The sequence below is a fragment of the Micropterus salmoides genome, unplaced genomic scaffold (assembly GCF_014851395.1).
Source record: "Micropterus salmoides isolate LMB-PRFRI ecotype aquatic unplaced genomic scaffold, ASM1485139v1 Ms_hic_scaffold_18, whole genome shotgun sequence".
Lineage (NCBI taxonomy): Eukaryota > Metazoa > Chordata > Actinopteri > Centrarchiformes > Centrarchidae > Micropterus > Micropterus salmoides.
The window spans coordinates 29,729,007-29,747,481 of NW_024040928.1; the positions used below are offsets into that span (position 1 = coordinate 29,729,007).

General features: G+C 42.5%; 2 protein-coding genes across 3 annotated transcripts in view; both read left to right on the forward strand.

The window, feature by feature from the left end:
• Positions 1–6,202, forward strand: part of LOC119909367 (T-lymphoma invasion and metastasis-inducing protein 2) — a 55,774-nt gene extending 49,572 nt beyond the window's left edge. For both annotated transcript variants that reach the window (XM_038727560.1, XM_038727561.1), the window contains 7 exons: positions 204–383; positions 1,787–1,905; positions 2,014–2,122; positions 2,213–2,268; positions 2,766–2,856; positions 3,297–3,384; positions 4,178–6,202. In XM_038727560.1, coding sequence (XP_038583488.1) covers positions 204–383; positions 1,787–1,905; positions 2,014–2,122; positions 2,213–2,268; positions 2,766–2,856; positions 3,297–3,384; positions 4,178–4,670 — 1,136 coding nt within the window. In that variant the 3' untranslated portion in view covers positions 4,671–6,202. The remainder of the gene's footprint in view (positions 1–203; positions 384–1,786; positions 1,906–2,013; positions 2,123–2,212; positions 2,269–2,765; positions 2,857–3,296; positions 3,385–4,177) is intronic.
• A 9,464-nt stretch (positions 6,203–15,666) lies between these two features.
• LOC119909421 (claudin-20-like) lies at positions 15,667–18,023 on the forward strand. Its single transcript, XM_038727649.1, has one exon. It carries the CDS (start codon positions 16,101–16,103, stop codon positions 16,926–16,928), a length of 828 nt encoding a protein of 275 aa, XP_038583577.1. The 5' UTR covers positions 15,667–16,100; the 3' UTR covers positions 16,929–18,023.
• The last annotated feature ends 452 nt before the right edge of the window (positions 18,024–18,475 follow it).

Here is an 18,475-nt window from a genome sequence, read left to right on the forward strand (position 1 = left end):
TATTCTTTACATTCTTCATTCAGTTGTTACATTCATTATTATTATTATTATTATTATTCTTTATTCAATCAAAAATCAGTCTCAGCTCTGAAACTGTTTCATTTTAAAAAGGAGAGTGTAGAAAGGTTCTGGTTCAGGAGGAGATGAAATTTGTTGCTCCGCTGTGATTCGTTAATAATTAAACAATTCTGTTACTGGTACAGCAAAGACAGACGCAGCCTTCAAGCACTTCCTGGAGGCGAGGAATCCGACCAATCAGCACTCATCCTCTCTGGAGTCGTACTTGATCAAACCTGTTCAGAGAGTCCTGAAGTATCCACTGCTGCTCAGAGAGCTGGTGTCCCTGACCGACCCCGAGAGCCCTGAACACACACACCTGACAGGTACGACGCGCACACACTAACACCTGACAGGTACGACTCACACACACACACCTGACAGGTACGACGCCCACACACTAACACCTGACAGGTACGACTCACACACACTAACACCTGACAGGTACGACGCGCACACACACACTAACACCTGACAGGTACGACGCGCACACACTAACACCTGACAGGTACGACGCACACACACTAACACCTGACAGGTACGACGCACACACACACACTAACACCTGACAGGTACGACGCACACACACACACCTGACAGGTACGACGCACACACACACACTAACACCTGACAGGTACGACGCACACACACTAACACCTGACAGGTACGACGCGCACACACACACACCTAACAGGTACGTCGCGCACACACACACACCTGACAGGTACCACGCACACACACTAACACCTGACAGGTACCACGCACACACACTAACACCTGACAGGTACCACGCACACACACTAACACCTGACAGGTACGACGCACACACACACACCTGACAGGTACGTCGCGCACACACACACACCTGACAGGTACGACGCGCACACACACTAACACCTGACAGGTACGACGCGCACACACACTAACACCTGACAGGTACGACGCGCACACACACTAACACCTGACAGGTACGACACACACTAACACCTGACAGGTACGACGCACACACACACCTGACAGGTACGACGCGCACACACTAACACCTGACAGGTACGACGCACACACACACACAACTGACAGGTACGACGCACACACACACACAACTGACAGGTACGACGCGCACACACACACTAACACCTGACAGGTACGACGCACACACACACACTAACACCTGACAGGTACGACGCGCACACACACACACAACTGACAGGTACGACGCGCACACACACACACAACTGACAGGTACGACGCGCACACACACACACACTGACAGGTACGACGCGCACACACACACACAACTGACAGGTACGACGCGCACACACACTAACACCTGACAGGTACGACGCGCACACACACCTGACAGGTACGACGCGCACACACACCTGACAGGTACGACGCGCACACACACCTGACAGGTACGACGCACACACACACCTGACAGGTACGACGCACACACACACACTAACACCTGACAGGTACGACGCACACACACACACTAACACCTGACAGGTACGACGCACACACACACACTAACACCTGACAGGTACGATGCACACACACACCTGACAGCTGTATGGGTAACTCATCATATTGCAGCTGTAATGCGCCCTGCGGCCTGTAGAGGGCAGTGGCAGCACTTAAACCAGTTAAACCAGTTATTGATCTTTTTCCCACCTGCTGTACTGTCAGGTAATGTAACGCACCTGTAATTCCTCTGCTGTCCACACAGAGGCGCTGAGAGCGATGGAGAAGGTGGCGAGTCACATCAACGAGATGCAGAAGATCTACGAGGACTACGGCTCCGTGTTCGACCAGCTGGCTGCAGAGCAGAGCGCACCTGACAAACAGGTACAGAGGGCGTCGTGCACTCTGCCGCACGCCATTCAACTTTATTTAGAGCGCGTTACTCGTCCCGGTCGTCTGTATCTGAGGGCTGAAGCAGTTCTTACCTTCCAGGTGGCAGAGATCTCGATGGGGGAGTTCCTGGTCCACTCGTCGGTGATCTGGTTGAACCCGCTGCCCTCTCTGAGGCGACTGAGGAAAGAGCCGGAGCTCACGCTGTTCGGTGGGTACAGACGCTGTTACCTGGCGGCAGGCGCGTGCAGACAGGTGTGAGTGTGACTAACGGTGTGTTTCATCCTGTTTGTGTCCTCAGTGTTCAAACGGGCCGTCATCCTGGTTTACCGTGAGAACAAGCTCAAGAAGAGGATGGTGAGTCTTCAATCTTGGGTTTTTGGAACCAGACGTGACCACATTTGGGCGAGAGGGTGGAGCTAGTGTTTACTGAGGGAATAAATCAGCTGAGAAGTAGAAACATGCTGGCTGCTGGAGAGAACGCAGGTTTAAGGTTTCACTTTTCAGACCTGGAGGTTCCTGCTGGTCTGCGACACAAAGATAGGGCGACCTGTATGTGGTCTGAGAGGCGAAACCAAGGGTCCCCGCAGGAAATGAGCAGCATAAACCTGATGCAGGGACAGTTTTAAAAACTCCCACTGATGCGTTCAAGGACACTCTGTCAGAGATTTCAGATTCAGCTCCTGAACGGCGCGTTCTTGAATGCGTCACTGCTCCCCACTGTAACTTTATGTGCAGCGGGTCCAGGCAGTGACACAGACGGCCACCTGGACCTGAACGTGGCGTGCGTTTCCTGCAGTCCTGAGCTCTTTCTGTCATGTTCTCATTTATAATGTGTGCTCTCTGTTCTACAGGCCGGCTCTCGCTCAGCAGATCTGGACCCCTTCAGGTTCCGCTGGTTAATCCCAGTGTCAGCGGTTCAGGTCCGACCGGCCAACATTGCAGGTCAGTGACCAATCACAAACATTTCACATCTATATGTCAGCAGGTGGCGCTCTGCTGCAGCTGCAGTACATTTACAGTGTCAGAGGGAAATATTGTACTTTTTACTGCCCTTCAATCAATTAAGAACTTTAAAAACGAATTACAAAATGTAATCAAAAAATATGATGTATTATTATAAGATAAAATCAAATAAAACTTTATTGATCCCTTATTGAAATTCACAAGCTGCCCAGCAGAATAAATAGTCTTTCAAATGAGCTCCATCTTTACAGCGGCAACATTAAAGTGACTGAATGAATGCATCAATAATAATAATGATCTAATATACTACTAGTACTTTAACTTTTCCTTCATGTATATTTTATGCTTGCACTTTTGAATGCAGAACTTTTACTTGTAACAGACTGCGGTATTGGTACTGACGTAACTTGTGTCTTCAGGCTCGGAGAACCCGTGTGTTTGGGAGCTGGTCCACAGCCGGTCGGAGGTGGAGGGACGGCCGGAGACGGTGTTTCAGCTCTGCAGCAGGTACAAACTGTCCCGTCAGCTCGTGTCCGCTCAGCCTGACCTCAGCCAGAAGAATTATTTTAGGTGTTGAAGGACTGAACAGAGTTTTTGAAGAGATTACTGCTCTGTTATTTTAGAAACGTGTGTGCGTGTTTTTGTACCATCTTTACGAGGATCAGTTTGTCCAACACGTTCTCACTCCCACCTCATCACATATGGACGCTTGTCGAGACCTCTTGGTGTCGCTTTTTAACGCCTTTAGTGTCGTAGTCTGCGGGTCAAGAATAAATATGCGATGTCTGATTAGACTTTGAAAATAAAACTAGTGGTTGATGTCGAAACATTGGTTTCTAACAACTCCTCACTCAGACTTTGCTCTTTTTTATATCCTACTCGCACTTTTTTAAAACTACACTGCAGGGTTTCGCGTTACAAACTGACGCATCTTCATCAACTGACGGGTCTTGAACATGTGTATATGTGACGAGTCGGGGGTGAGAGCAGGTTGTTCTGTTCTGTCCTCTCATCTACAAAGGGCTGTTTGAGGTTTTAGGGTTACAGTTAGAATTCAGGTTAAAGGTCCTTAAACAGTTAATTATCTACTTCTTGATAATCAGTTAATTTAATTTTTTTAAAGAGAAAACGTGATCCTGTTGCAGCTTCGGTGTGAGAACTTCCTGCCTTTCTGTTTTGTATGATTGTAAATGTAAAATCAAAACTTCTGATGTTTTAATAAAACACAAATTAATGGAGGAAATTATCGACAGATGAACGGATAACGTGTCTGTTCTGACCTGAGCTGTTTGTGTTTCAGCGGTCTGGAGACGAAGGCCAGCGTCCTGCGAGCTCTGCGTTCCCTCCTCCGAGAGCGAGCGCCCGCCGGCTCCCTGAGGAGGACCAGGCTGTCGACGGCGGAGAGGAGCAGCTCCTGGAGGAGGAGGCAGCAGAGGACGAACCACCGCCAGCCGGAGGAGAGCTGCAGACCCGACGGCGGCTTCCTCCTGGGAGAAACCTGCTCGGAGCCTCTGCTGCCCAGCAGGGCCGCCCTGGACCCTGCGGGGAAGAGGACCAGACTCTGCTCCCTGACCAGCGATCTGGAGGCTCAGCTGCAGAGGCTGAACGTCACCGAGGAGGAGGCGGAGCGAGGAGCGGCAGCGAGGAGAAGTCCTGGGGGAGAGGTGGACTTCAGCAGCCTGCTGGAGAGAGACTTCAGCGTTCAGAGCATGACCTCCATCATCAACGAAGACTGTTTCTACGACACCATGATGGGGATCCAGAAGCCCGCCGTCCCCTCGCTACACGGCTAAAGCTAACATGCTAACGCGGAGAAGAGGAGCTGAAATCTGCAGGAGAGAGAAACTAAACTTCCTGTCAGGCCTGAGCAGGTTCTGACATGTGTCCTCCATCAGCAGGACGTCCTCAGACCTCAATCGTCATTTGACACCACATCAAACTGGAGGATTCATCACGAACACGCTGCCGGCTGATCACGGACGTCTGGGAAAATTTGAGATGGCGCGACCTTTAGCAGCCGTCTGATTGGCTGTGAGTTCAACAACAACGATAACTTTTAAGAGGAAATCCGATCAGCTTTGACACTCGAGTTAAAAACAACTTCAACAGAGTTTTACAGCCGCTGGGAGGAAAAACATAATATGTGAACAAAATTATAAATTTTACAAGAAAAAGTTAAAAATCTTTTAGAGAAATGTTGACGTGTTATTTTAATTCTCATCACAGTAACAGCTGAGCTCAGTCTGTCACTTCACTCCTAATGTTGTGGCTTTTTTCCTCACAAAGTTCTAACTTTATTCTTGAATATTAAAATTACAGTTATTCTCAAAAAATCTTGACTTTCCTCTCAAAATATTTACTTTATATCTGAAATATCTTGCAAAAATGTGACTTTAATTCTCAAAATCATGGCATTTTTCTCAGAGAACTTTTAAAAACATTTTATCTGCGCTAAGTAGGACTTTATTTCCACAACATTAAAATCATAAATCCTAAAAGTTCATGACTTAATCTGATTAAATTATGACTTTATTCTTGAAATTTACATTTCACAAAATACATTTAAATAATTTCTCATGATATTGAGATTTGAGAAATTTGTTTCATGTAAAATATTTTGCCTGTGCGACTTTACTCTCGTAACATTATGACTTGTTCTTCAACATATTTTGACTTCATTCCTCGCAGTGGCCATAAACTCACCAAAGTCCAGAAGCTTCCTTCATGTTTCAGGCTCAAAGCTGCACCAACAAACCTCCAGAACACTTTTTAAAACTCGTTCATGACATTTAACGATTAAGGAATCTTGTTTCCGGTCAGAAGAAAACCACAGATGTAGTTTGTCAGGAATCACAAATAAAAATGTGGATTTTTCTTTTTGTATTTTTGAAATCACGCCGTGGATTTAACAGTTTTTACGACGACCAGAGTCTTCAGGAAGCTCAAAGCTTTTTAAGTCACACCTCTCATCACTTCCGACGAATGTTGACTCTTGCTTTTTAGCATCATCTTGTAAATAATGATTCTTGCACAGTTTATTTTTCAGTTTGTAGTTTTCTGATGTTTTCTCGACAAAAGCAGCTCGGAGCGAAGCTGCTGGATCAGATCGAAGCCTTTGTGTATCTGCCAGGTTGAGTTATTGTATTTATATATTTTGTATCATGTTTTGTATTTGTGTATTGCAGTTTTTTCATTTAAAATGAACTTTTCAAGTTATTTTTATTAACTGTTAAAGTATTTGGTAATTTATTTTCTTAAATATTTGTGTACGTCTTTTTAACGACTTGATGCTGTTAAATAAATAAAAAGTATTTAATTAAGAAGATTTATTTTTTAAACTCTTTTTTTTTTTCTTGCAGCTCAGTAAAAATATCAACATGCACGAGATTACAATAATATTCTGTATGTTTCCCAGATCATAGATATTTGTTCATGTGGAGAAACCATGTTTATCTTAGAGCCTGTGAGCTTAGCTTAGCAACTAGCATAAGCTAAGCTAACAGCTAGCCTGGCACAGCCAGTGTACTAGCTGTTACAGATGTTAGCTGTTAGCTAGCTAGCAACAGTTTTTATGTTCAAACTTCCCTCCAACCTGAGTCTCATCACGACTTGTCACATATGACCTCTTGGCGTTGCTTTTTAACGCCCTGGGTAAAACTTTAGCATAACGTTTGCATGTTTAGGGCTCTCTGGTCAAGTTAGCGAAAATAAATATCTAGTTAGACTTTCAAAATAAAACTAGTGGTTAATGTTGTGAAATGTCGCAGTTTGGTTAGGTTTAGGAAAAGATCCTGGTTTGGGTTTAAATAACTGTGTTACTTACGTGACTTCAACAAAAACCACTGCTGTTGACTTTTTGTTTCACACGGGAAACAAACCGCGGTCTCCTGGGTGAAAATCCAGTTTCTGACTCACCTGTCCACCCCAACCACCTACTTAAGCAGATGATACACGGAGCAACTTTTAGATCTATGGTGCTGGGCAATGTTCCCGTCAATGGTAACGAGTAAAGATTACTACTGTAATCCCCTCCCCCCACCACTCCGCCATCCATCACGCTATCCGTTCAAAACATAGTCGGACTTGCCACCAGCAACATTGCCCAGCAACACTGCTCAACGAGTTGCCCCGTGTATCATCAGCTTACTCTGAATTTTCTGTTTTCTGTCATAGGCCTACTTGTAGCTACTCACTTGGCAGCCAAGTGAGTTGGTACCTTTTACACAGTCTATAGTTGGTACCAGACGCTGAAGCACGTGACGGATCGTTTCTATTCGACGCCCTGGGAGCGAGAACGGGCTGGATCAACTAATTCTCACTCCCGACTCGTCACTTAGGCCCTTTGACGTCGCTTTAACACCCTGGGTACACCTTTAGCATCATTTTTAGATGTTTAGGGCTCTGCAGTCAAGTTAGCAACGCTTAGCAACAACAAATATGCAACATCTGTTTAGACTTTCAAAATAAAATGCTAGCATTTTGAAACGGCGTGTTGTTAAAGTTGTGAAACATTGCAATTTGGTCAGGTTTAGGCAACAAAACTACTTGGTTAAGGTTTGCAAAAAATCAAGGTTTTGGATTAAATAACTACGTACGTCAGTTAACACTTGCGTTAACTAACGTAACTTGGTGTAACTTAAATAAAAATATCTAATGATGACTTTTTGTTTCACACAGGACACGAACCCCGGTCTCCTGGTTCAAAGTCGGGGACCTCCTTACTCAGTCTGTTCTGTTAAATATCACATACCTGCCTTTACCATCAAAAACTGACGCTACATTGAACTACGACGCTATAGGGATCCCCAGTGCGTTACAAACCGCCGCTGATGGGTCTTGACCATGCGTCCATAAGTGTCGGGGAGCGAGGACGGGCTGTCTGGGGATTTGGTCTTAAGCCAAAGTGTTGGACACGTGAACATGTTGACCTGATGGTGGCACTAGATGAAACGTTATTACAGTTCTTCCTGAGGGGAACATTAAGGTCTAAACCACGTTTCATCACAGTCCGTCCAACAGCTGCTGAGATGTTTCAGTCTGAACCAGCAGGTCCAGCGTCGAGCTGAAGTCGTGAGTTTTGGCCTCAGACGAACACATTTCATGCAGATGAACCTGAACCTGTGAGCATGTGTGGTATTTCTGCCCTCTCGCTCAGTCTCTTCTTTGTGATCAGTGTGTTCAGCAGCTCTTTGTTTTTCTCACTGTGGCAACAAGAGCTGAAGAGAATGAAGAGGTTTGTGCTTCTGTTCACAGATTTTAATTTCAGCGTCCCATCGTGCTCGAAATCTTCTGTTTTTGACATTAAACAATGAATAAACATAAACAAGTGTGCGTGATGGTGAGTCACTTCAGCTCTTGTTGCCACAGTAACTGCTGTACGGAGGATGAAACAGCTCGATGCTGCTTCCTCTTTATTTATTAATGGAAAACAGGAAAGACATTAATAAAGTACATGATCAAATCCATCATCTTACCACCAGCAGCCTGTTTTTAATGGTTTCAGAAACTGCTGTCTCGGCTGTTTCTCTTCAGACTGCAGACTTTTAAAGTTAAATTTAAGCTCATACAGAAAGATATTTAATACAGTTTCACCATCTTATCAGCCAGAGAAAAACAGTCGAGACAATAAGGGCTGCAGTTATGTTTTTTAGTTCATGTATTTATTGATTCACATTAACATAAATGATCAGTTGGTGCGAGCTGGGCCCAGAGAAGCAGCAAGCATTTATGGCTGGATTAAACATGAGAGGTGTAAAGGAAGAGGACGCAGCCACCGTGACGTCACCTGTTGTTTAGTGGACTAACGTTTTAAGCCTCGAGTATGGCAGTTTTGCCGCCGCCATGTTGTCAATCAGTCAATCACAAGGTGGCCCCTGCTCACAAAGCCCCCCCTGCTTCCTGGTCTCTGTTCCTCTAAATGGGACCATAATTTACTAAATGAACATCATGCTGTGTTGAAGAAGACTTGAAACTAGCGACTGAGACCATAAACTCATCAGGAAAGTGTTTACTGAGGGAATAAACCACCTCAGAAGAAGACTCATTTTACCGTAGACTTCTATGCAATCACACTTGTTTTCGCCCCCTGCTGGCCGTTAGAGAGGAAGCTGCAGTCACGTACGGAAACACGTTGGAACCAGAAAGCAAAATAAAATATTTGACTTCAAAAACCCATAAATTAAATTACACTTACACTACACTCCTACAGCTGATTTATAAAAACGGAAGTAAAGGTTTTGATGTAAAGCACATGAAGGAAAACTCTCATCAGGAGGCCAGATGCTTTGGTCAGAGGGCCAGATTTGAGCCTCGGGCCGCTGTTTGTCCAACACACAGTCAGTTTGTTGTGTTTGAACAGCAGGAATGTGCTGAAGTAGACCTGCATTCAAACACACACACCTGCACCGCTGTGTGTGTGTGTGTGTGTGTGTGTGTGTGTCCTCACAGTGGCTGTAGGATGACGACCTCGTCACGTCTCTGTCGGCAGGTGAGTTTTTAGATTTTTTTAAATGTTTTCAAAGTTTTCCTTTTTTTCTGTCTGCCTTGAAACAACATGTGCAGGTGAGCGCTGATGCTGATTGGCCGTACTCGCTGTGACTCTCACCTGTTCGCCTCCACTGAAAAAGAAAACGGTCTTTTTTGAGTGGAAAAAAACAATTAGAAATTCTAGAAACTGGCATGAGACATAATCTTCTCAAACATATTGTATTATTTCTCAGATTTATGTTCTTATCATACTCTTTTGTTTAAAATATTTACAGCATCTCACACAAGTGAGTACACTCCTCACTTTTTTATAAATATTTGATTCTATCTTTTCATGTGACAACACTGAAGAAATGACTCTACAGTGTAAAGTAGTGAGTGTGCAGCTTGTGTAACAGTGTAAATTTGCTGTCCCCTCTAAATAACACATCACACAGCCGTTAATGTCTAAACTGCTGGAGACAAAAGTGAGGACACCCCTAAGTGAAAATGTTATTGAAACATAAATTCTAAAGTAGCTTGTACGCGACGCGCAGCGCGACTCATTGGAAGAGAGACTGATCCTCGCTGTTTGGGAGTCTCCAGAATCTATCACTGTTTAACTAAAGAGGACATCAGCAGGAGGGAATTCACACGGCAGAGCGTCAGATGAACGCCTGTCGGGTAAAGTTACGTAGCCTTTCATTTTAACTTAAGTTAAACAGGCTACAGAAGCCGTTGCCGTGGTTACAATCCACAGAGCACCTGCCGTTTACTCTCCTGGTCACCTGAGCAGAGACTACGTTGTGTTTTTAAGAACGTTCCTCTGGCCGACTTCTTCCCCAACACTAACCAGCATGCAGGGTGCAGCTGTCCACTGCGCTGTGGCGTTTGATCGCTTGTCTTGCTTTTGTTTATCTCCTTCCACACGCTGCGTCCAGCGTAGTCTGCCGAAGCCTCCCTCTGCTGCTTTTTCGGGTGGCTGATTTGCAGGCTGATCAACATCCCGCCCCTCCTGTGACCCGTTTGACTGGATATGTATTCAGAGCCAGCGAGCAGCGGACTTTCAAAATAAAAGTAATAAAAACTGCGTTAACGTGAGATAAAATAATTGTCACCATTAATTAATTAATGCGTTGCCCAGACCTAATAAATATATATATATAAAACTTATGCTTCCCCTACCTGAACAACTACTTAAATGAACATCGTACAAATGACACTGAATAAATAAAACTAAAATTGAAAAAAAGAAATAATTTCAAAGGTCCAGATGACAAGAACAACAACTTATAATGAAGGTCAGTAAAAATAAATGCATAAATAAATTAGGAATGCGGTCATTGTCATAAATGTGTTAACTTATTTTATTGAATTTTTTAATTCAATTAACACATAAACATAACTGAACTCTTGCCCAATTGAACAAGCAGCAGTATATAAAATAAACACTTTTTGAATAAATTAAACTAAAAAAATAAATAATAAAATAAAGAGTTAACAAGTCCAGTTGACAACAATAAGAACTTACAGTGAAGGTCAGTAAAAATAAATAAATTAAATAATTATATCTACTCGTGATAATTGCTTATATTATCACGACTAGATATAATTATTAATTTAACACTGAACACGTTTGGCCTTCCGTAGTGGAGGAAATCATTTCAGCTGAAGGAACCTTTTCTGCTGTTGGAAGCTTTTTGTTTTTGCTCTGGTCCATCAGGAAGGCTGAGCTATAATATAATATAGTATTATGTATTGTATAGTGGTAATACGTACTTTAGACCTGCTGTACAACATTTCATCTTTGATTAACCTCGAATACGCTGTTTGTTTATTAAAATGTTTTGTTAATATATATATTTTGTTTCCTGTTACATGCTGTATAAAGGAAAGAAAGAGCCTTATTAATGATTATATTATTAGATACTAATTAAAGAGCTATTTTAAATCAAGAGCACAGGTTTACTTTTTATTATCTAAAATATTTTAATACATTTTTTACATTTAATGTTATATTTATATGATGACAGCGTTTATCCAAATACATACTACCCCTGTTTAACAAAGCGTGCTCTCAATTTAAATAAATATCATATTTTACAAACGTCTGAAGATGAAATCTGTGTGTGTGTTCAGCTGAGATAAAGCAGTTCATTTATATTCCCGTCTGTCTGCTGATTGATGCCTAATGGAGCCGGCGGGGGGTTCCTATTATCACTGTGACTGTGGGGGTCAAAGGTCAAACTGTCAGCTTTAATGCAAAGCTAATTTCTGCCATATTGGATGAAAGGCTGGAGAATCACAGGCCTTTACGAGCACCGTGTTTGATTCTTCTGCAGCATTTAACGCGTTGCCGCCGCCTCTTTTGTGCGTCGCTGTACGTCAGGATTAATACACACATGAAGAAGAAACGTCCGCCCACATACAGTCAGCTGATCCAGCATATTTTACTTAACTTTATTGTGTTTATTCACTTAAAACAGAAAACATAGAACGGATCTTTGTTTAATTACTGAAACAGACATAAATCATTACCTCATAAAATATTTTCAAAATAATGTCAGACAAAAGCAGCTTCAACATGTAGAAAAATACACAATTTACCTGAAACCATCATCTTTCATTTTGAATTTAAAGCATAACTTTGCTTGAGTGAGGACTGATCTCTGATAATATCGATTTCGTACATGTTTGCATCATTTTCAGGTATTTAATTCACTGGATTAGTCAAAACCCTCAGATCTGCTTATTATATCTATAAACAATGATATAAGTTCAGAGTGATGTTTTGACTTTTTAAAAAATGTTGGACAAAAACTTCCCTGCAGAATCTCCCTTTAATCTGAAAGTCTCGATGTTGAAGCAACGACGCTGGGCTGAACAGGTAACTGTGGTTTCATACAAACAGCAAATGAAAAACAACCAAAATGACCAAAAAAGCACTAAAAACTCAACAATAAAATGCACAACAATAACAAAACACAACTCTCCAAAACAAATCATATAAATACTCTTTAAAAATTTTAAACTACACAGAAGAAATCATTTTTACTTTAAACAAAAGAACGCACAAAATCTTAAAACAAACGATGCGATATTAAAACAAAAAAGAGATTTTAAGATTAAACAAAACATTTTAAAGCAAATAAAAAATACATTGTTTCAGTGTATAGTGTATACATTGTAAAACAAAACACCCAAAGTAAAAGTATGAATAAATTAAACTAAATAGAGGTAACAAGTCCAGAACATATTTTAAACCAAACTAATAATAATAAACAAAATAACACAATTGTAAAACAAAAGATTAAACCAAGAAAATTGATTGATTTAACAAAAAAATGTAAATCAAACAAAAACGACCGAAAACAATTAAACAAAAAAAACTAACAAAATGTTAAATTTAAAATAATAATAATAAACAAAATAACACAATTGTAAAACAAAAGATTAAACCAAGAAAATTGATTGATTTAACAAAAAAATGTAAATCAAACAAAAACGACCGAAAACAATTAAACAAAAAAAACTAACAAAATGTTAAATTTAAAATAATAATAATAAACAAAATAACACAATTGTAAAACAAAAGAAAATTGATTGATTTAACAAAAAAATGTAAATCAAACAAAAACGACCCAAAACAATTAAACAAAAAAAACCTAACAAAATGTTAAATTTAAAATAATAATAATAACAAAACAAACACTGACTTCCCCCCCAGGTATCACTTAATTGAGAGCAGAACCTTGCTGGTGGAACACAAACAGAACAAACGCTGGTGTAAACGTTTGTCCTTGCAGCAGGAGGCCCTCAGGCGTCGAGTCAAACCTCCAGAGTCTGTTTTAATAGACTTCACCTCGTTTCACACGAGCAGACCGGAGCAGCTGGATATTAATACACAGCGTTCAGCATGTGGGACAAAGTCTGAGATCACAGCAGGTCTGAACGCCTCAACACGCCACACATCATCCCCCCATCCAGTAGGTGATTCATCTCTGTTAGAAATTTAGAACTCATCCTTCTTAGAAATACAAATAAAACAGCTTTTAAAGTATATTTTCTGTTTAAAAAAATCATCATTATCTTTGGTTTTTAGACAGTTTTTTTCTCTATTTTCTGACAGTTTCTAAACTAAGCAATTAATAAGTTTGTCCAAATGTAATCAGCATAACAGCTGATCATTATTTTGATTTATTTTCATTTCTGAAATCAGCCTGCAGAGAGAGACTCCATCACTGACCTGGTTCACTCAAATACTGTATTTTCAAACTGACATTATTATTATTATTATTATTGTCATGATGCAGTTGAGAGCGAGGGCTGCTGGGAAAACTCTCCCTGTCGATGCATTCAAGGACGCTCTGACATCTGAGGTTTAAGACTTCTAAAATCTTTTAAATACATCAAACAACCGAAGTTGCAGTAACAAATTTTACTTATGGATTGTCTTCTGGATTCAATTTTACTGACGACGTCAGAGAGTCCTTTGACTTAATACAAAAGAGAAAATGCTACTAAACCAGATCTCATTAGAAAAATACATGTTTTTATGTTATTGTTTATTTGGTGCTTTTGTCCAAAGTAACCTACAGCCACCCACCTCCGCAACAACAAGCGCTGGATTTAAAAAACAAACATATTTGATAGGTGCCATATGTGAAAAGAAGCAGACTGTTAACTTATGTAACATAAACAAGTTACCCTGTATGAGTAGGTTTACTGATATAACCCAGACTATATAAAAACACCACATCATTTATTGTCTTAGTAAAACCTCACCTTTCAGTTTAGGGCACTAAATACCTTCATGTTTTATGTACATTTTGTAACAAGTAAATATATTTTCATTTGGGTTTGGTATCATTTTATTGTGTTTTATCCTGTTGGTCTTGGTTTAGTTGCACCAGCAGCATTTTAACCAGTAGATCAGAACTGCTCAGTCACACTGACCTCCTCTGTGTGCCACCACAATAAAACCCCCATCTAAATATCTGGTGCCCATCCTAGGGGCCCCGACCTCCTAAAATCCTAAATCTGTGTAAAATAGCTCCTATTTGTCCACACAAAGACCACAGGCTGTGATAAAAGTACAAGGGGCCACAAGCTGAAAACGTTGGGAGCCACTGTTTTATCTCACCACAGTACAGAACCTCCATTAGAAATCTTCCCGCATTAAAGCTGCAGTAACTCCTGGTTTGGCGTACACGATGACCTCATCGCTGCGTCTCTCTGGTGGGAAACGGAGTCGTCTTTGCTGTGGTCTGTTTGTCATGAGTTACTCTCTCAACATGACAACATTCATTAAGCAGTGTTGATGGTTGAAATGAAGCTCACGGGGACTTTAACGTGATACTTTCCCACAGGGAGGCTGGTTGGTGAAAACGTGTGTTTATTGTTTGCAGTTTGGTGGGAGCTGCTCCTGTCTGTGCAGGTCTGAGGCTGATAAGACCCAGACTGGAGGATTATGGTAATAACAGGCTGCCACTGACTGACTGCCGGGTCCCATTACGGGTGGGCGGGCTGCGGACGCTTATCACTGCGTTGCAGTGGGCGATTCTTCAGTCACATGACGGGCGACACCTTGATTCACACTGCAGCTGGACAAAGAACAGCTCAGCGGTTTTATCACCAAACGAAAATGACGACCCCGATGGTGCGTGCTGATTGTTTTAGAAGCACCAGTGATTCTGTCAGGTTTCGAAAGCGAAGCACTCAAACACGCAGATATTATCAGTGATAATCACTAATTTTACCTTCGTGCTCTTTATCATTTTCAAACTCTCTCTGTGACAGTGACCACACAGAGCGAAAGGACAAAATCTAACTGTCCAAACAATCAAACAGTCATTTCCAGGTGAGCGGCTGTGTGGTCAAAGGCGGAGAACCATTTCTGCGGCGTTGCGTGGCGCTGCCGTACCCCGCCATCAACTCATCAGATAAGAACGCTGCTCTGCGGCTGCTTCGGCAGAGAGCCGGTGACCTTCAGGTTAGGAACAAAACCCTGTTTCCTGAACCAGACTTCGGCCGACTGTGTTCGTACGAAGGTTTCTGTTATTCAGAGCGAGCTCGCAGGGGGGGGAAAAAGAAAGAAAGGACGCCTGGTGCATCTTTTCCAGGACGCAGAATGGGATGAAACTGTATGTACAGTTGCCAGGGAGACGGCAGGCAGAGAGGATAGTTAGAGGCTGTTAACCCACAAACCCTGTGTTTTCATTCACTCTGCTTCTCTGCTTCGTCCTCAGGAATCACTTCAGGAGAGGCTGCCAGACACTCAGGTAATATTCCAGCTTTCAACAACTGAACCTGAAGAGACGGCTGATTCCTCCTCTTGTTGCAGAAATAACTTCACTCTGAGGGAGCTGTGAGTTTTTCCTCTGTGGGGATGTTTCCTGCAGCTCACAGGGAGTAAACCCAGGGGACTCTGCAGCTTTAAATGGACATAATTGAGTGTCAATGATCACCACATCAGCTGCGGAGTAACTAATGCAGGCAATCAGCGAGCTCACACATGCTCGCCGCCCCCACCCCTCTTTAAAAAAGAAATCACAAAACTGAGGGAGGAAAACGCACTCCCACCAGCAGCCTCAGCTGTGCGTCCGTCACGCTCCCACGCTCACTTCAATTCTCATTTCTCCTCTGGTTGCAGCCCGCTGGAGCCTGCGCTGAGGAATTATCTGCTGTCAGGACCTGCCCGGGACGCCGCCGCGCCAACACGGACCGGAGCTGTACTGGGGCTGGGGGGGTACTGAGCGATGCTGTCCGCCGCCATTCAGATCCTGGCGTTCGCCCTGGCGCTCCTGGGCGTCCTCGGCACCACCGTGGCCACTCTGCTGCCCAACTGGAAGGTGAGCATCAACGCCTGGTCCAGCATCATGACCCCCATCTCGCAGATGCAGGGTCTGTGGATGGACTGCGTCTGGTACAGCTCCGGGGTCTTCAGCTGCACCATGAAGAACTCGGTTCTGTCGCTGCCGGGGTATCTGCAGGCCACGCGGGCCGCCATGGTTCTGTCCTGCCTGGTGGCGTTGTTCGGACTCTGCCTCGCCTCCCTGGGGCTTAAATGTACCCGCTGGGGGGGCAGCCACCGAGCAAAGGGGCACACAGCCATCGCTGCGGGGGGCTGCTTCATCCTGGCCAGCTTTCTCTGCCTGGTCCCCGCATCCTGGTTCACCAACGAAGTCATCACCGTCTTCCTGACCACGGACCTGCCGGAGAGCAGCAAATATCAGCCGGGAGGAGCTCTGTGCGTGACGTTTATATCCGCCGGCTTCCTCCTGGCTGGAGGGGTCATTTTTTGTTTGTCATGTCCTGGAAAGAGATCTGGACGACCGGACTTCGCTTCCTCCGCTGACCCCGACAGACGTCTAACGTGCCCACATGAGCAGCGGAGGCGGGAGCTGCAGACGGAGGACGTGCAGCCGAAAAACAGGCAAAACAAGACGGTTCAGCTGCAGATGGACAAAGTGAAGCAGAAGAAACCTCCTGAACAGGGTCAGGAGCAGAAGAAGGTCTACTTGTCTCCCTCCAAACTCCCTCCGAAAGACATCAAAGACAGCTACAGCCTCCAGGAGTACGTTTAATCCTCACAGCTGAGCGGGGAAATGTGGAGTTTTCAGCTGAGCTTTCTGGCTCATAGTAAAGGGGGAGGTAAGGTGGGGGAGGTGTGTTTGAGGGGGAATAATTACCAAATGTTGGAAATGACAGATTGTGGATTCAGGCGACCGTCTCGGGGAAGGAGACGAAAAACAGAGGAGCTCTGTGAGGAAAAGAGGTGCTTAAAAGAAGCTGTAAATCCTTTAAAAACTGCCTGCAGATCTGACGCAGCTTTCCCACACCAAAGGTCTGAAGGCAAAAACATGAAAGAGCTGAAGCTGCTGATCTTAAAAAACAAATCTGAGCTCTGCCTGAAACAGAAAAGCCATCCAGCTGCAGATCGGCCTCCTGAGGTAAAGTAGTGCTCAGGCAGGGCCGGCCCAAAGCTTTCTGGGGCTGTGAGCAGGATTTCACCACCCGAACCAAATAAAAAAAAACATGAGAATATTTAAACAAAAGCTGAATGTTAGAGATGTATTTTATGAAAAAATAAATAAAGAGGACAAAAACACAGGATATACTGTAACTTTGAGATACACTTTCTGATTTTGATATAGCGCTCTAGAAACCCAAACTTTGGTGGTGTAGAAGGTTAAACTTGAACATGAGAACACAAAAAGAATATTCTAGATATTAACTGGTATACTATTGACATAAAGATGTAATATGAAACACACTGAATCGAAATGCTGTTAAATACTGGTGTAAACTGAGGATTTAAATTGCACAAAACATACCTCAAATTACAAAATATTATGCTAATAATGTCAGACTAAATGATTATACTTTGCTTATCATAATTAAATTTTTCCCACACTGATTCAGAAAATCAGTAGTTACTACTACTACAGTTACTATAAATGTAGGATGAAGTTTTGCACATAAACTTAGTGATGTATTTACACACAGAATTAGACTTGTTAGAGATAAATGACTCAAGTTTTATATATCAATACCAAAAAATCCAGACCTCATTACTTCTACCCAAATAATCCAAATAATATTCACAATATTAAAGATATGTATTAAGTACAAAAAACTACCTAAAACAGAAGATATGAAGGTCAAAATCTATAAAAAAACAAACAAAAAAAAGAAGTAAATTTAAAGAATCTTCTGTAAGACTTGTTGTAATGTGAATCACAGAGTGTGTCTTAAATTATTACAGCAGAGAAACAAGAGTTCACACACTGAACCTGTTCTGGTGGCTGAAGACACTTCTGTCTCAGCTGTGTTTGTGTTGGTGTAGTTCAAACTGCCCCGTGGACGTCACTTTTATGGAAAATAGACAAATAAAATATATATATATATATATATATATATATATATATATATATATATATATATATATATATATATATGAGAGAGAGAAGATATCATAACTTAACACTCCCTGGTTTTGGTTTTGCTCTGTTCAAACCCTAAATGTAAAGACAGAGCCGCCGACATTTCAGAAGTTTTATTTACAAAAGTAAAAAGAAATTGTACAAAAGAACACAACACAATGTGTGCAGGACTCAAGCTAAATACTCTA

Bases quoted from the DNA above. Each gene is read 5' to 3' on its own strand.
- LOC119909421 (XM_038727649.1), top strand. From the start codon at position 16,101: ATGCTGTCCGCCGCCATTCAGATCCTGGCGTTCGCCCTGGCGCTCCTG.